Source organism: Peromyscus maniculatus, chromosome 4, assembly GCF_049852395.1.
Source record: "Peromyscus maniculatus bairdii isolate BWxNUB_F1_BW_parent chromosome 4, HU_Pman_BW_mat_3.1, whole genome shotgun sequence".
In the NCBI taxonomy this organism is placed as follows: domain Eukaryota; kingdom Metazoa; phylum Chordata; class Mammalia; order Rodentia; family Cricetidae; genus Peromyscus; species Peromyscus maniculatus.
The window spans coordinates 38,467,135-38,494,510 of NC_134855.1; the positions used below are offsets into that span (position 1 = coordinate 38,467,135).

The 27,376-nt window shown below is 42.9% G+C and overlaps 1 protein-coding gene across 7 annotated transcripts in view; it reads right to left on the reverse strand.

Annotated features, from left to right (window-relative positions):
• The window catches only part of Itgb6 (integrin subunit beta 6), a 131,484-nt gene that overhangs the window by 27,541 nt on the left and 76,567 nt on the right, over positions 1-27,376 (reverse strand). For all 7 annotated transcript variants that reach the window (XM_006984630.4, XM_076569543.1, XM_076569548.1 and 4 more), the window contains 3 exons: positions 9,453-9,542; positions 3,678-3,812; positions 3,065-3,479 (listed from right to left, as the gene is read on the reverse strand). In XM_006984630.4, the coding sequence (XP_006984692.1) occupies positions 3,065-3,479; positions 3,678-3,812; positions 9,453-9,542 (640 nt within the window). The remainder of the gene's footprint in view (positions 1-3,064; positions 3,480-3,677; positions 3,813-9,452; positions 9,543-27,376) is intronic.

A 27,376-nucleotide genomic window follows, 5' to 3' on the forward strand; every position in this document is an offset into this window, starting at 1 on the left:
CAGCTGAAGAATTCTTGTTTTCTAAATAGAATTTCTTGCCATTCCCGCACCTGATATGATGAGTGTCATTATTGTCTGACCTATCTATACAGTGTATAGGCTGAGTACACTCTTTATTTTAGTGTGTTCCTGATGCCCTGAATTATTATTATTATCATCATCATCATCATCATCATCATCATCATCATCATTTTTTTAAAGAAAGGAACAGGGGTGGGGCACTATGTTGTAGAGCACATGCCAGCAATTCCTGGGTGTTAGATCTTTTAACCCAGGATTTAGGGACTGGAATATTGGGAGGGTTACTATCCCCTGCTGTGGGATGGTCTGTATGTCAAATTGCTCTGATTGGTCAATAAACAAAACACTGATTGGCCAGTGGCCAGGCAGGAAGTAGGTGGGACAAGGAGAGAGGAGAGTTCTGGGAAGCAGAAGGCTGAGGAGAGAAACTGCCAGCCGCCACCATTACAAGCCGCATGTGAAGACACCGGTAAGCCACAAACCACGTGGCAAGGTATAGATTTATGGAAATGGATTAATTTAAGCTATAAGAACAGTTAGCAAGAAGCCTGCCACGGCCATACAGTTTGTAAGCAATATAAGTCTCTGTGTTTACTTGGTTGGGTCTGAGTGGCTGTGGGACTGGCATGGTGACAGAGATTTGTCCTAACTGTGGGCAAGGCAGGAAAACTCTAGCTACAATCCCCATTAGATTAGATTAGATTATGTTACACTTGGGACTTTCAGAAAGTATTTTCAAGTGTTCAGAACATGCACTTTACTAGGAAGGCAGTGTGAGCATCTGCCAATATATTCTTCCTGGAGTGTGAGGATGGCTTTGGCATTGACTAGCTTCTTGTCACCTACAGGCTGTGTCCCGCCTAAACCCAGTAAAAAACACTGATGTGGGTTTGTACAGACACACATACCACATTCATCCCATACACACCACACACACACACACACACTCACACATGCGTGCACACATGTACACACATGTGTGAACACAGTGTAATCAGAAAGTGACCCTTTGAATGAAGCGGGGAGGGACATAGCTCTCCTCAGGGGTAAATGCTTTCATAGCATTTGGAATTCTTTGAGGCTTCCTCTCTTCCTCCCTTCCTTCTTCCTTCCCTCCTTCCTTCCTTTCTTCCTTCCTTCCTTCTTCCTTTCTTCTTTCTTGAAAATAAGTTTCTCTCTTTCTTTTCACTTCCTTCTGTGTTTTTTGGTTTGTTTGTTTTATTTATTTTATTTGTCTCATTTGCTTCTGATCTTCCCACCTCAACCTCCTGAGCACCGAGAAAATTAATCTTATGTGGGTTTCTGACACTGTGGTTTGGAAATATCACTTGCCTAGTTTTCTGTAAAGACGATGTTGTTCCATTTTGTTGAGATGTTTGCTTACATCACGGGATAGCAGGGTGTCTAAGCTTAGTCAAGAGCCAGTTAAGGCTTCAAATAAAACTGTGTCAACATAGTTGTAACTCCTGTCAGAGTAGGTTATGATTAAATACGTGTATCAGAATAATTTTCAATCGCGTTTGATGTAGCACAGCCTTTTCCCTCTTTTTAAAAGATTTATTTTCAACTGTTTATTTTTGTAATTTGTACATATGCCTGTGCACACAAGTACAGGTGCCTGCGTAGGCCAGAGGGATCTGATCCTCTGGAGTCAGAGGCAGTTGTGATCACCTGACGTGAGTGCTGGGAATTGAGCTGAGGTCCTCTGAGTGTGCTGTTAACCACTGAGCATTCTCTCTGGCCCCTAAAACTTCACTTTTGGTATTTCTATTTACGTGTATGTGTCTGTATCAGTGAATGCCACATGTGTGCAGGTGTCCATGGAGGCCAGAAGAGGGCGTCAGAGCCCATGGAATGGATGGTTAAAGGCCATCCATCAAGAGTGCTGGGAACCACACTCAGGTCTCCTGAAGAATAGGATGTACTCTTAACCACAAAGCCATCTTTCCAGCATCCAGAGTAGATTCCTCTTGTTGTTTGTTTATTTGTTTTGAGAGAGAGAGAGAGAGAGAGAGAGAGAGAGAGAGAGAGAGAGAGAGAGAGAGAGAGAGAGAAGAGTCACATCCTGCATTTTTGGCTGGTCTGAAATTCACTATGTAGACCAGGCTAGACTTGAACTCACAGAGATCTGGCTACCTCTGCCTCCAAGTGCAGGTATACTAATGGTATGTGCCACTACACCTCGATTCTGTAGCATATTCTTAGAGAATATTGTTTTTATATCTACAAAAGATATAAAAGTATAGATATTTACATTTTAAACTTTTCTTGAAATTTTCAAGAAATTCCAAGCTGTTTTCTATGTTCATTCTTTCCACAGACTTTCTCACGTGCGTTCTTGCCTAGCTTTACTTGGCCAGCCCCTAATCTAGTACCTTTGGTAAGTATTCGTGGCTAGGTACGATATAATCAACTGTAATCCCAGTGTTCAGGAGCCTGAGACAGGAGTACTGTGAATCTAAGGATGGAGGAAGTGGGAAGAGAGAGAGGGAGGCGGGAGGGAGGGAGGGAGGGAGGGAGGGAGGGAGGGAGGGAGAGAAAGACAGAGGAATATAATAAGTGAAGGCATTTCTGTGCCTTCTCCTGGGTTCTGTTCTTTTGGCAGTCTCTGTTACCTTCTTCTTCTTTTTTTATTTCCAAAGTAAAATACATAAGAATAGGGTAAGACCCAGCAACTTAGCCTAGAAAAGTCTGACAGGCAATGGAATTCAGATCACAGACAGTTTTGAGGAACCTGGGTGGTACCTAGAAAGGCGACATCTCCAACTTTTATCTACTTAACCTTAAGAAATAGTAATATTTACATATAATGTAAATATAGATTCAATCGACAGAGATCTGACCCCAAAGGAATGTTAGACACAACAACGAATGAACAGAAGTGATAATGCAGTTAGGCCAAGTCTAGTGATTCACGCCCCCCCCCCCAAGCCATCGGCAAATATTTATTGAGCAGCTACTAAGCCCAGGCATGCAAGGAAGGAATGAAAGATGTCAAGGCCCCAGACAGCTGCGATGTAAGAGGCGCGGAGCCACAGCCTACCTCCACAGAGCAGGCCTTTGTGTCGCAGACAGGAGAAGTTGTCACACTGGCAGTAAGGTCCGTAGATGTTCCCGTAGGGGGACAAGTGGCAGACGCATTGCCCACAGTAGCAGTCACCCCTTCCGCTGCACGAGGGGTGCCCCGGGGACTCCCTGCAGGAATCTGCGCTCACTATGTCCTCGCCACACTCACAGTGAGGACCCATGTGGCCGGGGTTGCAGACACATACCCCACACTGGAAGGAGCCATTCCCATGGTAGCACTTGGAACTGTTGGCTTCTACTTCTCCCTGGCAGGCGCAGTCACATTCTGCACTGACGAGTATTTCCAGGGTGTCCCCCAGCCCCACAGGCTTTATGGTAAGGGTTCTGCTTTTCTCGCAGTTGGATATGCTCACAGTCACGTTGAAGGATGCCTGGAAAAGAAAACGCTGCTTATCTGCTTCTTCCAGCCACCTGTGGGATTTGAGACAGGGCTGGTAGAGACTGGCTCTGCCCAAAACAGTTAGTAAGAGATGGTTGTAATTTTTGCGAGAAGTCCAGCTTCGGCAAGCCGAGCTAGCTTCTGACCCATCTGAATGTTATGTCTAAAGATCCATTGGGTATCTACTTACTGTATCCCCAACTTTCATGTGGGAGCATTTCTTTTGGTGTGGGAAGAGGACGCCATTGTTACAGATAGCTGTAAAAGACAGGCTGAGTCCTTCTGTGTCTCCTAATACCTCCAGTTCGACCTCAGACCGCAGTTCCTGTAGTGTAGACAAGAAAAGGTTAAATGAAGTTCGAAGCAAAACTAAGTCCAGCCAGAAGAAGAAACCGAATCGTGCTCATTAAATCACAGAAGAAAGAATTAGGGAAGTGACTGAGTGAGTAAAACTCTTACTCTGTAAGTGTGAGGGCATGAGTTCAGATCTCAGAACCCACATGAAGAGGGACTCAGGACTGTAAGCCTGCAATCTGGAGTCTATGAGGAGATGATAGCCAGAGACACGAGAAACCTTGGAAGCTTAATGGTATTTATTTTTATTTTTATTTTTTAGATTTATTTATTTATTATGTATACAGTGTTCTGTCTGCATGTATCCCTGAAGGCCAGAAGAGGGCACCAGATCTCATTACAGATGGCTGTGAGCCACCATGTGGTTGCTGGGAATTGAACTCAGGACCTTTGGAAGAGCAGCCAGTGCTCTTAACCTCTGAGCCATCTCTCCAGCCCCAGCTTAATAGTATTTGTAGCAATGAATTAGCAAGAGATTCTGTCTCCAACAAGGTGAAAGGTGGAAGCAACATCCACATGCATGCTGGGGCACATGTGAGTGTGCACATGCACGTACACACAATACATGCACAAGAACAGAATGAATGACTATAAATTAATAAAACTAAATTGGATATAAAATTCATCATTTCATTAAACAAGCAAGAATGTGATATATATGTGATATAGATACAAATATATGTTTTATATATATACACACACATATATATGTATATATATGTATATATATTTCAGACATCATCAGTGTTGAGATACACTATCCTATGGCAATTAAGCTGTGACAATATATCTGAAAGCAGTCTTGCACTGCATATGACAAACAGGAGTCAATTATTGCTTGAAAGTTGTTTCATCCATTCTGGAGGGTTCAGCAAATTCTCCTGATCGGGGTTGCATGGCTTGGTATCCAAAAGATAATTATTTTGCTTCTGTACCAGAAGTAAAATATAACAATGGCATCCTTTACTTATAGTCATCTCTGTTTCTTAGTTTTTGTACCTTAGCTGCCCGTGCTGCTTTGTGAGGAGAGCAGAATTGCATCCATCCCCAAACTATGAACATTTGCTTCATTGATACCAAATTTACACCCTACTGCTTGGCTGGGCACATTTCTGCATATGTAACAACTTTTCATCTCAGTGTTGAATCATAGTTCAAAAAAATTTAAGCATATTTTACAACAGCAACCACACTTAGCACTTAAAGTAACAAATATGCATGAAATTGCTTGGAAGGACAATAATCTCAATTGTGGATGAAGACTATACCGTGATTGCCACCTGGTATATGGTGGCTGTAAAGACTTCACTAATTACAAATGGATCTAATTTGTTTTCTTGCCATGCTGCAGCTCAAACACAGGCCCTATGCCTGCCACCCCGGCACTTACTACTAAATTATGCCCCCCAGTACTCTAAATTCTAGAGGTGTTCAAGTGCGGTGTGTGTGTGAGAATTGTACCTTAATATTATTTGGGGAAATTATCATGCCTTGAATGTCAAGTCAGATCTTGGATAAGACTGGATTTCTGTTCTGAAAGGTTCTCATCTTGCCTTTTCTATTCCTTGCTTACTTAGAACATATGTAAGGAGACAAAAACAAGCTATCAAATAATAAAAACACTTACCATATTATGAGTTGAGTTATATTTCAATTCATCCAAAAGGTTTTGAGTTTATACCTATTTCATTGTTGGCATGTATCATTATCTATCTTTCAATCTATCTTTCTTTCTTTCTTTCTTTCTTTCTTTCTTTCTTTCTTTCTTTCTTTCTTTCTTTATTTATTTATTTATTTATTTATTTATTTATTTATTTATTTATTTATTTCTATCTATCATCTATCTATCTATCTATCTATCTATCTATCTATCTATCTATCTATCTATCTATCTATCTATCTATCATCTATCTACCTATCTATGATACTAGGGGTTGAATGTGCTAGGCAAGCACTCTATCAGTGAGATATATCCCCTTCTCTCATTTTTGGCATTATAAAAGCACATTTGGCTTCAATTTTTTTCTAAAGTATAATTTTGCCAACTGCACAGAAAGGTAAGTCTACTTCTTTCAAAATCTGGTATGTGTGTGCAGTAGTGCACATTTGTACAAGTGTGAGTGGAAGCCACAGGACAACTCAGGTGTTGTTCCTCAGAGACCATCCACCTTGTCCTCTGAGTCTTAGTCTCTCATTGGCCTCATACTCTTCAGGTTGGCCAGGCTGGCTGGCCAGCAACCTCCAGGGATCTGTCTGTCTCTGCTTTCACAATAATGGAAAGCTCCATTCCCAGCATTTCTGTGTGGGTTCTGGGGCTCCAACACAAATGCTCATGCTTGCAAGGGAAGCACTTTATTGAAGGAGCGACCACCCGAGCCCTCCAAAGTGTACTTACACCGAAACCTCGAAGATTTAAGGGAGAAGTAGCTGTGGAGAGCGGCAGAGTGAGTTAGAAGTTATGGAAGAAAAGAGGATGTGTGAGCTTTTACCTACATGAGCCGGTGACAATAATGAGGACTAGTGGGCGGCATTGTCTAACCTAAATGAGGAGAATCTCAGCGTTGAAATAATTGAGTACTAGCGTGCAAATTTGACTGGGAAAATGATTAACGTGTATTTCCCAAGGAAAGAATAGAAATGCTAATTTGTATTCCTTATCATTCCACTCATTAATTTTTTTTAAGCATCGCCTACGAGGCTGCGCAAAGGACACAAATGAATTCCTTCCTAGAGGTTAAATTCCAGTAGAAGAGCCAACCCTGAGACCATTGATGCCTTTAGTATATAATAAGGGAAGGAAGGACGTTAGTGAGTGGGTGAGCGAGTACACAACAAGTTTGAAGATTTTTTTTTTTGTATATCAAGATGGCATTTAAAAATACTTAGCCAATGTTTGTAGCCACAATTTGCTTCTGCCTTGCTAGAAGTTAATCAGAAGTGCTTTGCTTTGCTTTCTCTCAATATACTTTCTTTATATAATGAAGAAGATATTCGGTCTATAGGGTCCTCTATTTGAAAGTCTTTTTCAAATACATTTAAGTATAACAGAGTAAAAAATAATTATTTTAGACAAGGGTCATAATCTTTTGCACATGTCACCTCACAGATCATATAGCTCCAACAAGAACTCCAGAACAATGTAACTCAGCAGAGTGATACCTGCTTCTCGGTATTTTCTTTTACCTACATGAGTGCTTGGCTGTGTATGCCTGTGTACCATGTGTGTGTCTGGTGCCAGTGGGGGCCAGAAAAGGGCATCAGAGCCCCCTGGACCTGGAGTTACAGATGGCTGTGAGATGCCATGTGGGTTTTGGGAATCAAACCCAGATCCTATGCAAGAGTAGCCCCAAGTAATGCTAACCCCAGAGCCATCTCTTCCAGCCTAAAGCCTTGGTATTTTCCAGGCAATAAACAACGAGCCAAGATTCCATTCAAATGTGTAATGACTTGATCTTAGCTACCTTGTAAATTGTGTGAGCAATTTGGGAATGCAAAGTGAGACATTCCCCGGAACAGAGCGAGTAGGGGTGTGGAGGGGGTTGGCTGATGGGATGGGTAAACATTTTTGACAATCCACTGTTTCCTCGTTTGCCTAATTTCTTTGAAGTGGTTAGCAGTCAACACTTCTGAGAGTATAAAGTTAAAGAAAATGGAATGCGTTATAAGCCAGTGAAGGATTGCTTTGTGATTCTATTTGATTCTATACATTAGAACTTTAATTAGTGCACGAGAATGGGGAGGGGTGTTTCTCTGTGTTTTGTTGACAGTTCTTCCTGTCTGGAAGAGTTTTAAGGATGAGCTGACATGGTGATTAATTTTTTATGAGTGCTAGGAAAGCTGCAATATCTGAGCATTGCTAGGGGGAAATCCCCCAACACTGGACAGTTTTAGTGGCCAGAACTGGTTCCATTCTCCGAAAAAAGTGAAGTCTTTGTGAAGGGCCAGCATGCTTTCCTCCTTGTTGCACAAATTTCAAAATTGGTGAGGTGATGTCAAAATCACATGGGAGGTAATTTTCTTTTCAAAACACGTTTCTTTCCTTCCTCTGAATGTCTACAGGATGTCTGAAAGCAGTCTGAGTAGGAGTAGCTTTTTAAAAAGCTTCTCAGGTGACTCTGGTCTGTTAGTCAATCAAGGCACACTGGCTTCATATATACCCAGTATTAGAGTATACCATTACATATGGGTCATGAATGTGCAATTTTCAAACATCAAAAATATGGAGAGTTTAATTCATTCATTATTAGTTAAGTATTCTTTGAAGAAAGACTAGAGCTTTACTGATTTCTAAAAGGGTTTTTTTTTTGTTTGTTTGTTTGTTTTTCGAGACAGGGTTTCTCTGTGTAGTTTTGGTGCCTGCCCTGGATTTCACTCTGTAGACCAGGCTGGCCTTGAACTCACAGAGATCCGCCTGGCTGTGCTTCCCCAGTTCTGGGATTAAAGGTGTGCGCCACTGCCCCTAGCGCTTTACTGATTTCTAAATGTTTTTGTTTTTAATGCCTGTCCAAATTGGAGTTTATTTATTTATTTATTTATTTATTTATTTATTTATTTATTTATTTATTTATTTATTTATTTATTTATTTATTTTTAGTCAAGAAAGAAAAAGGATATTTAGGGCCAAAATAAAAATAGCAGTGGCAACTGGCCATCCAGTGTTGACCAACTGAGTTAGGCAATGGGGACAGAGAGAACACAGCAACCTTATCTATGTGCCTTTGTTGAGGGGGGGAATTCTGTCCTCAGTATGGCATCACAGGTCAACTCAAAGAAAAAATCTGTCTTACTTTCTTTCCCTGTTTCTGGGATAAAATACTGTGACAAAAACAAGCGAAGGGAGGAATGCTTTGTTTCAGCTCAGGGTTCCAGGCTCCTGGAGCTTGCAGGAGCCACCATGCGGCCTGTGGCCTGCGGCAGTCAGAGGAGAGCTGGTCTCACTTTGCCCTTCACGTGGCCAACTCCCCGGGGCTCCTGCCCTGACGTCTCCACTGCGATGGACTCCGACCTGGACTGTGAGCCCAAACCAAGCCTTTCTCTCCTAAGCTGCTCTTCTCAGGGTGTTTTATCAGTGCAAGGGGGACAGAAACTTAGACAGGGCCTTCCGCTCCTCTGGAAATGCAGACTAGGGAACCTGATCCACCGAGTGCTTGGTACGCTTTCGGTATTTTGGTTTGTGGTCAGGCCTTGTAGTTTTGTTTGTGTTTGATCTTTTCTCTTTGAACCTGTGGAGTTGGTTCACCACATAACTGTTGCTCACTGGCAATTTATGCTGATTTTTTTTCAGCAGAGAGGAGTTCAATCATGCCTCCGAGTCCTTTCAGTTGTATTCAAGTTTTGCTGGAGGCCACACGTCTGCAGAGCATCATTCTGAACCAGCCTCAGTTTGGGGTCAGGACCTTGATTTTTCTACCTGCTGCTCCATTTGGGAAGATGAGTGAGTGAAATAAATAAAAATCTATATTTTAGCTGCATGAATGCAGAGGGATTTTCTCTGGATGAGCAATCCTTCTACGAACAAATGAAAGTGTGTTTCGCTACCTACATCTTAGCGCCTAGATGCCAATGGGATGCTGAAAGGGAAGCCTACTGCTTGCAAAGTGAAATAGCATACTTCATAAGCAGAGATGATCAGCTGGAGAATGTTTCCGGAGTCCTTCTGAAGCAGTCCCACGGTCGCCCCAGGAATGAGTTTTGCATAATTCTGTGAACAACAACAACAACAATTTTGATTGTTCATAGTAACAGAAATGCCCAGTGCAGAGTTCAGTTTGCTGTCTGTGATCCCTCTATTTAACTAGCCCCGGGAAAGCAGACTTCCAGGGGATCTAAGCTGCCAATGGGGAAGTCCAGGGACTAGGTTTGTCATACTCCACAGCAGTGATTTGTATCGTATCAGTCAAGTCTCAGGTCCTAATAAGATGTATACAACATCCTTTGTCCCGAAGTTTTGGGAAGGCCTTCATGAATGTCTCTTTCTTTCCCCATTGTTGCAGAAACCAAAGTTCAGTGCACATAAGGGCAAGGAAGGGGCCAGGCTGCTTCAAGGCATTAGGTCTAGAGCTTTTAATGAGCAATCAGCTAGTAGAGAAAGAAAGTGAGCTCTTGCATGCTAGTTATTAACTCCCCACTTCTACCTGTAATGAACAACCCCGCAGGAAGTCAGGATAGTCCTAGAGTGGGTTGGGATTGCTTCTCCCCGCAGCCTGGTTGCTTAGAACCGATCCTAATCAGTCTGCATTCTCCACTTACACTGACTCTCCTGAGATGTCCTTTCCACCTGGGAGGGACTTCCACTATGGGTTCATCAACAGTCTAGGCGTGGAGTGTGGCCAGGAGATAAGGTGTTGCTGGGAGTAAGTTTTCTAGCCAGCTGACTGTTCTCCTCTTTTAAGTTTTATGTTGCAAAACTTTATTTTCAAATGTAAAGTGTGTGTGTGTGTGTGTGTGTGTGTGTGTGTGTGTGTGTGTATGTGTGTGACTGACTACAGATCAATGGTGAGTGCCTTCCTCTATTGTTCCCCATCTTAGTTATTTATTACCTTGGTGTGTGAGCTCATTTGCACATGTCTGTAGCGGGTGTATGGGATTGTGTGTGTGGAGGCTTGTGGTTGATGTCAGGCATCTTTCCCAATCATTAACCACGTTATTCACAGAGTCAGGCTCTCTCGTTGAACCCAGAGGGTGTCGGTTGGCTAGTTTGGATACCCAGCATGATTCAGTAACTCCCTGTCTCTGCTTGGATTAAAAGCAAGCTTTTAATGTTCACCCAGCTTTTCTGTGGACTCTGGGCATCTGAACCCCGATCTTTGTGAGCCATCTCCCCATCCTTTTCACCTGATTTGTTGAGACAGGTTTTGCCATTGGAACTGGAGCTCCCCGGTTGGGCTATGCTGGTTAACTAGCAAGCTCCAGGGAATCCTCTACCTTTGCTTCCCCGGTGCCGCTCTTACAGGTACCAGCTGCTGCTCATAACCCTTGTTTGTTTGTGGGTTTGGGGGATCTGAATCCAGCTTCTCATGCTTACAGACCCAGCCCTTAACTGACGGAGCCATCTCCATAACCTCAGATGGGAAGTCTTCTGAAGTACCTGCTATTCGTCCTGGCCTTCTTAAGTAGACTCTCAAGAATACACTGGAGTTGTTTTTGTTTGTTTGTTTGTTTGTTTTTTAAAGAAAGAAAGTTATACTTTCAATATTAACTACAATTCTACAACCATCAAACTCTTCCACATTCCACAGAGAAGTCAATCATGGTAGAAAACAGCTGGAATGTTGTGACTCTGGGGAGGCCAAGGTGGGAGTTTTGTGAAGTCAGCCTGGCCTACACAGCACGTTTCTGGACAGCTTGGTACAGAGATAGCAAGACAGTTCCAAACAGAATAAAACAAAAATTAAGGAAAGAAATGTAAAAGTAGGAAACAAATGGAGGAAAGAATGAAGGGAAAGAAAGACACACAATCACTGTCACACCGAGGGGATCATAGCTGTACTGCTCTCTGTCCTTGTAGCTGCGTTAAAGCCGTTTCTACCGTCTCCTTATTAATTCCTCAGTTTCACCCAGACACTCATTTAAATCTGGACTCAGTGTGTATTAAGTAGCCATCCGATGCTAGACTCTAACAAGAGGAGACTCCTGTCAGCTGTGGTTTCCTACATTTCTGTATCATGAAATCAGATGATGGAGTGAAAATTCTGTGTAGAAAAGCATAAACAAACATCAGGTTATACATTTAGGGCATCTCTTATTGGAAAGAAGAGGAAACGTTGGCATCCTGTCTGTGTTGGATTGTTTTATGCCAACTTGGTGCAAGCTAAAGTCATCCTCGAGGAGGGAACCTCAATTAAGAAGATGCCTCTAGAAGACTGGGCTGTTGGCAAGCCTGAAGGTCATTTTCTCAATCAGTGATTGATGGATGAGGGCCCAGCTCATTGTGAGTGGTGCCCGCCCCTGGCTGGTGATCCTGGGTTCTATAAGAAAGCAGGCTGAGCAAGCCACGAGGAACAAGCCAATAAGTAGCATTCCTCCATGGTCTCTGCATCAGTTTCTACCTTCAGGTTCCTGCCCTGTTGAAGTTCCTGTCTTGACTTCCATCAGTGATGGACTTGGCAAGCCTAATAAACCCTTTCCTCCCAAGTTGCTTTTGGTCATGGTGATTCATCATAGCAATAATAACCCTGACTGGGGCACTATCTTATTCCAAAGGTGATTGAAGTGGTTTTAGGAAATGCACAAAACTCAATTAGAATAATTATCATTAATTCCAATAGTGACTATAAGAAGTCAGGCCCAAGGGAGAGAAGCAGGGGAGCTGTGAAGAGTTCAAAGTCAGAATGCAAAGGAACCTGTCAGAGGTGCGCACCTGGGGAAACCCTAGCCGCCTCCACCTCTAGAATGGAAACAACGGGCTTCAGTTCTGAGTGTGGATTTTGTAACATTCCGCTTACTCCCATGTCCATGTTCAAAGCGGCTGGAACTGGAGCTCCCCGGCATGTCACCTGCTGCCACTTTAAGGCTGTATCTTAGTCCTGAGGGGACCCGAGGGCAGCCATGGCAGGTGGCACTCCTCATCTTACTCCCCCTTCCATTTCCCAGAGTAAGGGGGAGCTTGGAAAAAACAGAGGACAGTCCTGCTCCGCTGACTTACCTCTTCAAATAAACACATGTCACAAAGGGCCCTGATACATGAGGCTGTGGTTACTAGTCAATACCTAAACAGGAACGTGAATTCCACTCACATGGAGCCAGAATGTGTAGAAATTTGCCTGATCCTGGAAGAGCAAGCGGTGGTGGAAACCTTTGCTCCTCACAAAAAAAGGTTTTACCCATTTGAAAAGGAATTTCAAGGTTCTTAGCTGGGCATGGAACTGCCTGCCACTCTTGAAGGACTCCCTAGTATCCCCGAGGATGAGCTGTTATATTTTTGCAAGCACCAGTTCAAGTGGCTCTGAATTTGGGGTTAATTCTTGGCTAATGACGCTGATCCCGTCTGCTTCCTAATGCCTAATTAGGATCCTGCATGTGGTATGACATTTGGCATTTGGCTATTAGGACAAGTGGTTAACGTTAATCGCACTTGCTGATTGCCACTAGAGCCAGGGTACAAAGGAGCTGGCAGCCAGTCGCAGTAGCCAGTGATGACACCGGCAATTATAGAGAGGAAAACTATTAATTATTTTTTGAATGCTGATTTTTTTTTTCCTCCCAAACTATTTCAAATAATTAACCAAAAACATGACAACTTGGCTTAGCGGTCTAACACTGTGAAAAATTATACTTTCAATCTTTACAGTCTTATGATTACCACGAGTATATACCAAATGCCTTTCCTTCATTAAAACCTTAAATTGTTGTGATTAAACATGTTGAAAGTTAGAAAAAGCACCGCTTTCCACGCGTGCTGATGAATTTACAGCACTATGACTCAGACAGATGACTCTGACTCCTGGCCTTAGCAGCACTCAAGGTCGTAAACATGATGGCACACGAGCTGCTTAGAAATGCAAAGTCCCACGCGTGGGCATGAACTCTCTATTATCCTTCTGCAGATTATCCTAATTACAGATTTTCTTGGATCCCCTTCTATACCTCCCAGGAGTTCCTGAGTTGCCTGCTCTTTCCGATCACCTGGGTTTTCACATTTATTTGTCCCCTCTACTTCTGTCCCCACCACCACCACAAAAACAAAACCAAAAAAAACCTACCCCCCCCCCCCCAAAAAAAAACTGGTGACTGGTTTGTTCAACAGTGTGTGTTTGCGAGTAGAAAGAGAGGCAGGCATCAGAGGACACAGTGCCCAAATGGACACCTACACTCTGACCTTCTCTTCAGAGAGCAACTCCACACTCAGTGGTGCTTAATGCCTGCCTGTCAGACCCATTTTAGGAATGCACACTTGCTTGGGCAAAGAGCAGAGGAATGTCTGATCACACCCATGTCATCTGTGGATTGATGGCAGTGGCGGCTAGTGGCTTTCTCCTCTGACAGACTCTGGCTGAGGACCTTGAGCATTCTTGTGCTTTGGGAGGGCTCTTAGCATTCTGCCTTGCTAGGGACAGCTCCCGGCAGGATGTCCATTCCCACTCTGGCGCACTTCCTCTTGAACTCTCAAGAGCACCACTGAGTGTGTGTTTAGTGCTACTGCTCTCTTTCTGGTCATTTGATTAGCTCTCTGCCCTGAATGGTGGTGACTCAAGTCTGGATCTTTTTTTCCCTTTTGGTTTTTCGACACAGGCCTTCTCTGTGTAGCCCTGGCTTCAAGCCTGGATCTTCACAGCCTCCTCATCACCTCCAAGCTCACTGACAATCATTTTCTGGCGATCACACTACTCATGCCTCTTGTTAGATGGTGGAAATCGGAAGTCAGCTTTCCATGTGCCAACTGGAACCTTTCATAAACAATTTACCAAACACAACGCTTCGAACAGCCATGACTTGCCTCCCTTTGGGCTCTGCGTTTGCTCGCCCCTTTCCATGCAGACTTTCTAAGTTTTCGCCGATACCAGGACTTTAGTTCACGCTCAACTCTGTTTTCATCACGTTCCTAACATACTTCAGTGTTTCTGATCCTCAAACATACCTGTTAAATATAGTTTACTGAAATGCATTTACCAGAATGTCGGCTCATGTCTCATCTGCTCACAAATATTTCATCTAATCTTACACAGATTTTTCTTACTTCCTTATCTGTTTTTACTCACTTTTTCTCATTAGTGTTCTCCCCCATCCATATCTTTCTCTCTATAATACACATACATAGCAGATACACACTAAGTATACAAGTCAATGGGTATTTAAAAGTAAGCAAGTAGAACTACCATGATTACCTTGAGAGCAAATATAACCAGCCTCTAGGGCCCTCCCTTACAGTGCTGCCAATCATGACTATGCCCTTCAAAAGTATAACAACAATTTTGAATTTTGTCACTAAAGAATCTAGAAGAGAGATATTTGTATTAGTTACTTTTCTAAAGCTGTGATGAAACACCATGACCGAGGCATCTTCTAGAAGGAAGAGTTCATTTGGGCTTAAGGTTCCAGGGACACATGAGTTCATCATCATCATGGCAGGGTGGTATAGCAGCAGGCAGCCATGGCAACGAAGCTGCTGCTGAGAGAGAGTGGCAGGGAAAAAGAGAAGCAGGGGAGAGAGAAGAAACTGAGGGTAGGGCATTGCCCCTCCCCTCCATGGCATACTCCCTCCAGCAAGGCCACACCCCCTAAACCCCCTTAAAGAGAGCCGCCTACTGGGGACCAAGCATTCAAATACCTGAGCCTTATGGAGACATCCTCACTTAAACCACCACAATCTTCATGGGTTTAGGGTTAAAATAAATGTCTTAAGCAGAACACAAAAACCACTACCCAAAAGAAGAGTGATAAAAGAGACTTCAGAGGAAGAATTCCATCTATAGATCTGATGCAATCCCCATCAAAGCACAAACAAGTTATTTTGTAGCTCTCAGGAAATGGATGCTGAAGTCTATAAGTAGTGGCAAAAGGCCCAGAATAGCCAACTGAAATTGAGAAAGGAAGCTAAATTCAAGACTTACTAAAAAGCTACAGTACTCAAAAAGTATGCTATCGACAAGTAGATCAATGGCACAGAATAGAAAGCCCAGAAACCAGCTGACATAAATAAAATCAATGAATCTTTCCCAAAGAGCAAGAACATTACAATGAAGCAAAAATAGTCTTCTTAGCAAATGGTACTGGCACAACTGTACACTCATACTACTCCCCCACACACATACACAGTATCTAGACATGTATATATATTACACCTTCCATAAAATTTAATTCCAAATGGATTCCTAACCTACTTAAAAGATGAAAAACCGTATCTCATAAAAGACATTATAAGAGACAATCTAGATGGGTTGGACCTTGGGTGATGATATTTTGCTACAATACTAAAAATTGGATCTACAAGGGAATTGATGATCTAGGTATAAATAAAGACAATTCTGATGTGTTAAAGACAATTTAAGAGGATGAGCAGACAAACCGCAGATGAAGGAGAAGAGTTCCAGAGGATGCATCACACAAAGGTTTGTTACTTATGAGTACAAGGACCTCTTAAAACTTAACAAGAGAACAATCTTATTCTAAAAGGAGTTGAAGACCTGTCCAGATTCTTCACCAAAAAAGAGATGCAGACAGCAAAGAAGAACCTGAAAATCCACTCCATGTCAGGGCACCAGGAAAATACAAAGGAAACCACGGTGAGCCATCACGGCACACCCCCTGAAGAAATGAAGTCTTGTAGCACTGACATCAGATGCTCAGCACCCCGGAGAGCAAAAGGGACTCCCATTCATTCCTGGTGGAAAGGTAAAATGGTGTAGCAACTACACACAGTAAACGGTTGGTTCTTTCATACAAAACAAACCAGACTCTGCCCATATAGTCCAACCCTCAAGTTCCTTGGTATTTTGAAAATTGTCTCCCCCCCAAACCCAGCACATGTGTGTTATATGACAACTGCATCCACAATTGCCCCAACTTGGAAGCAACCAAAACACATTTCAGTAAGTGAATGTATTGATATACTGTGTATACCTTGACAGTGGTCTGTTACTCTGTAATAAAAAGAAAGGAATACCTGAGGCACGCAAAGACAGTGAGGGACTTAAACGCATATTACCAAGTGGGCAAATCCATGCAAAAGGATTTGCATAATATATTGACCCCAAGTTCAGTCCCCAGAACAGGAAAAAAAGATCAGTCAGTGGAGGGATGGAAAGGGAGGGAGGGAAGGAGGGGCGAACAGGCCGAACACAGAGGGCTTTTAGGGAGTGAATCCAATATGTATGATGATAATCCAAAATGGATACATATCCTTATGCATTTGCCAAAACTTAGAAAATGAACACTACCAAGAGTGGAAGTTAATAGAAACTACGGATTTGGGGCAACAGTGGTGAATCAACACAGTGAGTTTTTTTTATTCTAACAAACATCCCACCCTGAGGTAGGCAGGTAATATGAGAGAGGCTATGCCTGCGTAGTAATATGGTTAATTAATACACGTGCTACTAAGTTTTGCTGTGAACATAGACCTCTCTAAAAATTACAAGCATTTTAAAAATTAAGACTCTGTTCTCAGAAAGATCTTGGAGAGCCATAAGATGGGGGAAATGTCTGTGGTAGATGTAAATGATAAGGGCTCAGCTCTAGAACATGTGAAAGATTCTTACCTGTCACCACGAAAAGACATCTTAATAAGAATATGCAACCCGGTAGTTGCTGTGGATATCGCTCTATATAAATAAAACACTGGCCAGTGACCAGGCAGGAAGTATAGTCGGGACTAGGAGAGAGGAGAATTGAGAGAACAGGAAGAAGGGGAGGGAGACACTGCCAGCCACTGCCAGAACAAGCAGCATGTAAAGATGTCGGTAAGCCATGGGCCACATGGCAAGGTATAGATTTATAAAAATGGGTTAATTTAAGATATAAGAACAGTTAGCAAGAAGCCTGCCACGGCCATACAGTTTATAAGTGATATAAGTGTCTGAGTGATTATTTTATATGTAGATTGTGGGACTGCGGGGCTTGGTGGGACCTGGAGAGAAGCCCTCCAGCAACAAATGGTGCCCAAGGGCTCGAGTTTCCACCTTAAACCTGAGAATATTTAATAACCAATTCTAAACAGAGCCAAAACCAGGTTCCTGCTTCATGTCTCATACGGGCAGCTAGATGCCGAAAAACGCAGGTTTGAACACTGGCGGGTTCCTGCAGTGCTTGTTTGACCGGCAGTATAGTGGGAATGAAGCGTCTGCCAGCAGCACATTATGCTGCTGCTGTGTGGTAGATTTAGCCTTTGCTAGTACAAAACAAAAAGAGGTTTCTGGGCTACATGCTACTTTGATAGAAACATAGACCCACTATTTCTGAGAGTTGATACCTCCCAGAGCTGGCGGAAAACGTACCACCGCCATGTTGGGAAGCTAAAGTGGGCGGAGCCAACAGCCACAGTGCCGTTTCAGGTTTAAAAGGCTACAGTTTAAAGCAATAGCTTCACAATAAGACTGATTCAGATAAAATAGTTTACAATGTGTATAAAAATGTACGTAGACTTAAAAGACAAAATATATATATATACAGTTATATAAACAAATAGACAGTTTTTAAAAATCAAGTCTTTAAACAAACAGTAAAGGTAATAAGCCACATAAAGATGGCTATTATACAGACAATCTGGATTATGTTGTCTCTGATATTCATAACTAAAGAAAAACATTTGATTGTAAAAGCTGTTGAGTTATGCCAAAATGTATATTTTAAAGGTACCTTGACTTTAAAATTTGGATATAAGGATATGTTGCTTTGGAAAAGAGGTTCTGCTTTTGTTTCCACAGAAAGCCAGAGGCTATGGATTTGTTCCAGATTAAGATACATCAGGTTTGACCAGCCAAGACCCCCTGAAAGATCTCCGATGACACCATGGCCCAGATGATCCAACATCCAGAACGGTTTCAAGGCAACTGGCTCCCACAATACAGCTTCAAGGACTGCCCCATAGGCCTAAAATTTTCTTTGCGCCCCCATAAAATACAGCGCCCCCCTCCAGCAGGAAGTAGTAAGAGATGCTACACCCAAATTCCCAAATATACCAAGCTGGCTTTAGAGGTGGAATTGGCTCACTCCCCCTCTAAACCCAGACATATTGCTTTAAAAAAATGGTAAAGAGATTCTTCTGTCCCAAATCATAAGAGCCCTCTGGTGTGGGACACAGAAAAACCAATACTTTTATTCAAAACAGGTTGATTATAAATGTGATCTCTTTCTAAAAAAGAAAAGGGGATATGATATAGATATATAGGATATAGAGATGATAAGAAAAAGGGTAGATTAATGAACCTACTTTTAAAGAACAACAACTTGTTTAAAATGTTTTACATTGGTATAGATAAACTTAAAGTTAAATTTATTATACTGTATATATATTTCTATTCTTGTTTGTGGTATTATATTTACGTAATTCATTTAAAATTGTAATGGAGAATTAAGAAATAGATTAATAATTAGTCATTTATAATAATCATATTTATAGCCATGTTAGATAAGTCTTCTAGGTATAATAGATATATTTCAGATAGATAGGTAGTCTTCAAACACTTCAAAGACCTACAGAAAATGGCATTTAAAATGTTTTAAAAATTTAGATGTTCTGGACAGTGAGACATGTCTGCTCTTGGTAGCACTGGATTTACTTCAGAGAGGAGGATGGGCATCGAAGACACTCCATATGGAGTTTATCTTCATCTTGGCAAAGATAGCCATTTGGGCAAAAAATTGTTCTTGCCTGGACTACTTGATCGACTGGACATGCAAGACCCATGGAAGGATGACCACTAAACTTTGCTTGACAAGATGGTCCTTCAGGTTCCTGCTTCGCAGAGAAAACTGCCAGACATTCTACAGGACACTAAAAAAATGACGAAGAGACTCTAGGCCTGTGAGCTAAAGACAGATGTCCCAACTTTACAAAGGAACATTAGGTGACTGTCCAGGCTGTCAGCTGTCTCTGTCTACCCTACAAGACTCCCAAAAGTTGCTTACATCCTTCTCCCGTTTCTCAGGTAATATTATATCCTTCTGAGGTCTTTGATGTGGTTGAAGACTAGATAGTTGCAATTTCCTCAGTTATGATAAAAGATAAGTTAGATATAAAACCTTAAACTCACAAATATAAGATAGATAGGACATCTTCTTTAATATTGTAACTATAATTCTTGCTCGATTATTGTTTTATGTAATTTTACTATGTTAAAGTTAAAATCTTCCTTTTTAAAAAAAGAAGAAAAGAGGAAGTGCTGTGGATATCACTCTATATAAATAAAACACTGGCCAGTGACCAGGCAGGAAGTATAGGCAGGACAAGGAGAGAGGAGAATTGAGGGAACAGGAAGAAGGAGGGAGAGACACTGCCAGCCACTGCCAGGACAAGCAGCATGTAAAGATGCTGGTAAGTCAAGAACCACGTGGCAAGGTATAGATTTATAAAAATGGGTTAATTTAAGATATAAGAACATGTATCTTAGCAAGAAGCCTGCCACGGCCATACAGTTTATAAGTAATATAAGCGTCTGAGTGATTATTTTATACGTGGGTTGTGGGACTGCAGGGCTTTGTGGAACCTGGAGAGAAGTCCTCCAGCAACAGGCAGTGATGGCACACACCTTTAATCCCAGCACTCAGGAGGCAGAGGCAGGCAGATCTCAGTGAGTTCAAGGCCAGCCTGGTTTACAAAGTGAGTTTCAGGACTATTACACAGAGAAACCCTGTCTTAAAAAAAAAAGCAAGAATATGCAAATAGCAAACAGATACGTACAAAACATTCTGCATCTAAATTTCTAGAACAGAAATTAAGACCACAGTAGAATGCTAAAGTGCACCGACCAGAAGGGTAAAACCTTAAACAACTGACAATGATCTCGTCTACTGGGAGGGGGGTAGAGCTGTCAGGACCTATGGGAGTTGAACACAAGCACACTGTATGATTTTGAACTCTACTCCAAGGCATGCACAATTCAGAGAGGCAGAGCCATAGAATGCATGACTATCTGGAGACGTATGTATGGAGACACCTTTGTTGTTGTTGATGCTGTCAAGGGTATGTATCTGGGCTATGTCATTCCAACTGTGGGTGGTTCTGAGAGTACTAAGTTATACTCAGCTCCTACCTGAGTCCCACTATTGCTGTGGGACGGTCTGTATGTCAAATTGCTCTGATTGGTCAATAAATAAAACACTGTTTGGCCAGTGGCCAGGCAGGAAGTAGGTGGGACAAGGACAGAGGAGAATTAGGGGAAGCGGAAGGCTGAGGCGGAGAGACACTGCAGCCGCCGCCATGACCAGCAGCATGTGAAGACGCCGGTAAGCCACCAGCCACGTGGCAAGGTATAGATTTATGGAAATGGTTAATTTAAGATAAAAGAACAGTTAGCAAGAAGCCTGCCACGGCCATACAGTTTGTAAGCAATATAAGTCTCTGTGTTTACTTGGTTGGGTCTGAGCGGCTGTGGGACTGGCGGGTGACAAAGATTTGTCCTGACTGTGGGCAAAGCAGGAAAACTCTAGCTACACACTATATGAGATATGAGCCATGGGAGGCATTATCAGGCTAACTTCCGCATGCATGCCTACCTCCTCTGTCTCTTCCCAGGCCTTTCCCTTTCTCAGGACCAAGTCTCCTTAACTGTAGCCACCAACCTAGGGGCCTCACTATGGGGCTTGGAGGTCCTTACAAGTCTCCTGATATCACCAAGTATTTCCTACCTTTCAGACACCTGCAATCTTGGTGCTCCCAGACTCTAGGGTATCTGCTGTTGTGAGGATTGTGTGCATGGGGAGGAGGCAACCTGGACCACTGTACATAATCAAGGACCCCATGTTGTTGATAGGGCAGGGGTACCTAGAACCTCCCACATCATTGGGACGATAACGCGAGCAACGTTCATGCCTTATTGTCCCCTTTTGTTATTCATAGAAACACTATTATTTGGAGACTATAATTATCCCTGATTAGATGCCAAATACGGAGGTTCAGAGGATTCAGCTGACTTTTCTGAAATCTCACCAAGAGGCAGAGCTGAACCCACCTCAGATGGCACCAGATCTCTTAGCCAGACCACTTTTGTCAGGTGCCCACTGGCTGTATTTACCTTATGATATCACTGTTAAATCAGAAAAAGACCAATGGATCCCCCCCTCTCGTTGTCTTTTTCTGCATGTGTATGTAGACATGCCTTACTGAAACTGAACTCAGCACCTGTGCATGCTAAGCAAGTGCTCTGCCACTGAGCTGTGTCCCTAGCCCATCGTTGCCTCTTCCCAGCATTCCTTGGTTTACAGATGGCACCCCCTCATTCTCTAACTCCACTGCCCCATGGCATTTTTGCCTCAAGTATCTGACACTCTGTATTTCTTCTTCATAAAAGGATACTGTTCACGTTAGATTAAGAGTCCACGTGTGACATATTGTAATTAATTGTACTCCCAATGAGCCTACTTCCAAGTAAGGTCGTATCTGTGGTAACTGGAGTTGGATCGATAACATCGCTTTCTGGGGGACATGATTCAGAACACAGAGCATGGTTCCTTTGTTCCCTTTAGCCTTACACCTTTAGTTGAATCTGGGCAGGCAGGACCTTGCCCAGACACCGTGGTCTAAGGGGTGGGAGCAGACTGTGGCTCTAGGCCAATGCTCACTGTCTTCTATCAGGCCGCCGTGGGAGGAATGGGTACAAATGCCAGCAGCAAATGAACACAAGCATCTCATTAGAAAGTTAAGATCTTAATGCCTTATAGACTCTCTTAGTGACTCGGATTTTAGAACACTTTCCTACCCAAAGCAAGCACGTAGGACAGAAGAAGAAAGGTCCGTGGTCGCTATGACCTTCAAACTCAAAGGCTGCATCTTGAAAGAAATACAGGAAGGAATGAAAGGATTGGGTGGGGTGAAGTGGTTCCTGGGAACCAGTACTCTGTTATTTATCTGGTCAAAAAAACCCCAGCTCTTCGCCAGTAAAGCCTTGCTTCTGTGGAAAAGCAGGATTCTTCCAGAGCTGGGGCCTGGGTCTCCTGACATAAATGTTTCCTCTCCAGAGGTCTTTCATTCTTGTGGGGGTTTTTATCTCCCTGGTTCTCATGTTCATTATCAGTAAATGCAGGGCTCCCTGTATTATGCAAAAGTGTACCCCCCGGCTCCACTCTGTTACCAGGACACCCAAGATTCCAAGAAGAACATGTAATTGTTTCTGGCAAAAGGGTGGCATGACTATCTGTCTCCGGGTTGCAGGATATCTACATTGCCTTCAGGCTTTCCATGTCAGCATTCCACGGGCGGGCAGGCAGGCAGGCTGGGAGTGTGCTAATTAGATCAGGTGCTTGATCTTGAAGTCTGCACCAGCAATGACTAGGTAGTCGGCCTCGGAACTTTTGAGCACTACCTGTCTTTCTCTCAGTCTGCCCAGAATGTAATTATCTTGTCAGCCTGAAGCCATGGCGCACAGCTGAATGAATGCTTCGGAGCAGTCACTGTGATAAGGAAAAACGAATGGACCACGCTGCAAACTGTTATGAGACAAACAGGCATCAGGCAGGGAGACTCTGAGAACAAAGGGGCCGTGTGGAGTATTTGTTACCGAGGACACTTCATAGCTCCCCGTAATGAGATTAGCTGCCTGCTTTCAGAGCTGAGGGCACGCCTTGGCTACAGAATGCAAGTCCCGGGTCCCTAAGCTTTAGAAAGCCCTTTTTAAAATGGAAAGGGAGATGGGCTTCAGTGACAGCCTGTGTGCTCTGCAAACCAATGGGCAGGCAATGAAACTTTGAAGGATGACTGGAAGGAAGGCTATGCAGGGAAAGATAGCAAGCAGAGTGTGTATACGGATGGCTGCAGAGCCATCAGCCTCCTCCCCCCCCCCCCACACACACTTCAAGGGCTGTAGATGGTTCACAGCATCAGCATCTCTTTGGGGACTCGTCAGACATGCTGAGGCATGGACATAGCAGACACTGAATCAGTCTGCATGTTCTTCATAAGGCGTAGAATGGGTGGTTATACAGAGGAAATGCGAAGACGCCGACCCCAGTGTCTGAGTACAGAGCTGTCGGTTTAACCAGGATGTGTCCTGGGCATTGATTCTGCTTTTTAAAAGCTGCCTAGGCAACTCTAAAAAGCACCAATGATTGAAAACCATGGGTAAAGAAGAGTCTGTGACTTGGAAAATAAGGACACTATATCTTTAAGACTTAGATCTGTAAGTCATACAGAATATTCAGCCTGTCATACACTTGTATGTCTCTGTCTCGCCACAAGGGTGGTATTTTGTGAGTGTCTGCTCTCCATGAACCTGCTTCCAGCGACTCCCACCCTCTCTAGCTCCTTCTACTCCAGGTCACTTCAAGCTGACTGACTTTTGGACATTTTTATTCTGTTTCTCATATATTCTGAGTATGAGTTGCTTACTGCCCCAGGGCCTTTGCACATGCCTCTTCTTGATGCCTTCTCAACCTTCTGGTTGCTGTCTCAGCACCTCTTGGATGGAGTCCTCCCTGAAGATCCTCTCCAAGGAAAATCTCAGTCTTTCCCTTTAAGTATTCTTCAGTGCTGAACACTATTCCTTTCCATTCCTTCAGCAGCACCTTTAAAAGTCATCCTTGGCTATTTATTCACAGGTTATTATTATTTTATTTTATTTTTTTGTCTGCTTCCCTTGAATAGACTAAGCCCATGGGAACAGAACCTGCATTTTATTCTCTATTCCTCCAGTGCCTAGATCTGTTCTTGTTAAGTATAAAGCACATTGGCCGGGCGGTGGTGGCGCACGCCTTTAATCCCAGCACTCGGGAGGCAGAGGCAGGCGGATCTCTGTGAGTTCGAGGCCAGCCTGGGCTACCAAGTGAGTTCCAGGAAAGGTGCAAAGCTACACAGAGAAACCCTGTCTCAAAAAACCAAAAAAAAAAAAAAAAAAAAAAAAAAAGTATAAAGCACATAAAAACTTGAATGAAGGAATGAAGGCATGAGCATACTATGTCCTGTGTCTTAGGGTTTCTACCATGACCACGGCAACTCTTGTAAAGGAAACACTTAATGGGGCTGGCTTACAGTTTCAGAGGTTTAGTCTGTTATTGCCATGGTGGGAAGCAAGGCAGTGTGCAGGCAGACATGGTGCTGGAGAAGGAGCTTAGGGTTCTTACATCTTGACCCACAGGCAACAGAAAGTGAACTGTCACACTGGGAGTGGCTTGAGCATCTATGAGACCTCAAAGCCCACCTCCACAGGGACACACCTTCTCCAAAAAGACCACACCTACTCCAACAAAGCCACACCTCCTAATAGTGCCACTCCCTATGGGCCAAGAAGTCAAACACATGAGAGTCTATGAGGACCGTCCCTATTTAAAGCACCACAACCTGTCACCCATTTTTGTCATAACAGAAGCCCATGCATCTTCACATAGTATGGCAGAGTTGTGTGCTCATGGCTCATAAGGGTTAGATGACCATCTGACCCTTACTAATAGGCTTCCGGAGAAAAAAGAGCATGCCGAGTTCTTACAGTTGAATCATAGATGTCTCCTACAGGCTCATGCTTTGAACTCTTGTTCCAGAGTTGTTGGTGCTATTTGTCAAGAGATGTGGAACCTTTAGGAGATTTCAGGGATAGGGTGGGGTCAAGGTGGGTGGAGGGACTGGCTGATGGAAATAAGGCACTAGGGAGGGGCCTCTGAAGGTTGTAAGCAGCTTCCGGTTTCTGCCTCATCTTGCTTCCTGGTCTCCTGTGATGTGAATAGTCTTTCCACAGGCTCCCACCACATGAGACTCTTCCTTGCTTTCCCCACCATGATGGGCTGAAACCTTTGACACTGGCAGCCAGAATAACTCTGTCTTTCTGTAATCTGTTTTCCCAGAAATTGTCATCACAGTGATACAGAAGCAACAGTACGCAAGTTACACTTGAGTTTCATTAGAACACTGAACATTTGTCTAATAGAAGAGTATCATCAGGATTGCATGGGACATATTTTTTTTTACTAAAAAAAAATGGTTTATTTAAAATTCAATCTTAACTAGATATTCTATATTTTATGGGTAAAAATCTGTTAATCCTATGAAATAAGTGTTCCAGCCCCTGAAACAATGACTAAAGTATGCCCAAACTATTCAAATTCAGCAGATTTTTAAAAATTTTTCTATTTACTTTCTGAAGATTCAATATTGCAGGGGCAACAAATATTAGGCTCTTCCTAGTACATTTTTGAAATTAAAATATGTAATAGTCCCAAGCTTTATGTCCTGTGGGCCATCAGTTTGACTTGCCGTCTTGGGCTGATGTTCTAGTGAGTACTAAAAGCCAGTTCCAAGTGGAAAATGCTTAGTTGCAGTTAGACCAGTTAGATCACTCCATACCGTCATCAGGTCAGGCAAGCTCCCTGTACGCACTGGTGGGACTTACCCATCCTGACAGTGACGCACACACAGGAGCCATTACAATCATGGGAACACCCAGAGAAAGCATAGAGCAGGTAGTTCCACGTGGTTACTTGTGGCTACAGATAGTGGAGTTCTCAGCAAAGGAACCCGGTTAGTGATGTGAAAATAGATACCAAAAATAATGAGTTGGGTTTAAAAGCTAAAATATGGCCATGCAAAAACAAAACACATAGGATGTGAATATGTGAATAAGTAAGTCTGGAAGGGAAATGATTTACCTGGACAGTGTTGGGGTGAATGGTAAGAGGAAACAAATATTATTTTATTTTCGGTAATGCTGAGCACTGACCTCAGGGGCTGTATGGACACTAGCAAGTGTTCTGCCACTGGGGTCGCATCTAAGCCCTCTTTTTATTTTTTATTTTGAGGCATGCACTTAAAAGTTGCTGAGACTGGCCTTGAATTTGTGACCCTCCTGCTGCTGCCTCTAACTGAACTAGGATTACAGACCATTGCCATCAGGTGTGGCTCAGTTTGCTTTTATTTTACAGCAGAAATCTTATAAATGTGAAAACCCATAAGCTCAGAATATTATAGGATAACCTTGATTTCCATTTAATATTATTCTTGTTAATAAAAGTGATTAATGTACAACTACATACAATTTAATTCTTATGTCTTCCTAAGACTATAAACATATAAACTCATTTAAAAATGTGAACATACTTAATATGTACAGTATGGTAGCAATTATGTTAAAATATGCAAATACATGCAAAGAAAAAGGAAGGAAGATGTATTCTAAAATGTCAGCAGTGGTTAGCTCCGTCTGAGGGGTTGGTGTATGTAGGATCCTTATTTTTCTCTTCCTGCTTTTCCTCAATTCACTGCCTCCCTCCCTTTTGCGCAAATGTTGCATTAATTTTGTAGCTAGACAAAGAGTAGCTTTGTTTTGGTTTGGTTTTCACACTTCCATACTGCGTTGCTGGCAACAGAGTATCTAACACAATAGTAACTGCATTGCCGGCAACAGAGTATCTAACACAATAGTAACTGCATTGCCAGCAACAGAGTATCTAATACAATAGTAACTGCATTGCCGGCAACAGAGTATCTAATACAATAGTAACTGCGTTGCCGGCAACAGAGTATCTAACACAATAGTAACTGGACTCACTAGGTAACTTGGAAGACGCCATTTCTTGGCGACCCAGGGGCCTCACTTAGAGATGCGTGGATCAGTAAGGGAGAATGTAAGTGTAGGGATGGGCACAGTGACAACATCCACAGTCCTGCTCACTTGCATGTGACTCATTGCTCTCAATTACAGAAAAAATGTGGATGGAGTCAACCTGACACTACAGGCATCTCCTTGGATGAGCCTCAGACACAGACCACCGAGCACAGCAAGGTCAATGTGCTTAACGCCATAGAACTATGCGCTGAAAAATGAATTAAAAACTAAAGTTTATACCATACGTGTATTTCACCACAAGATAAAAATACAACAAAAATACGACCCCCAACCCTCAGGCCATTAGAATTCCTCTTCTCCCAAGATCCATCATTGGCTGTTAACTCTTGTAGGT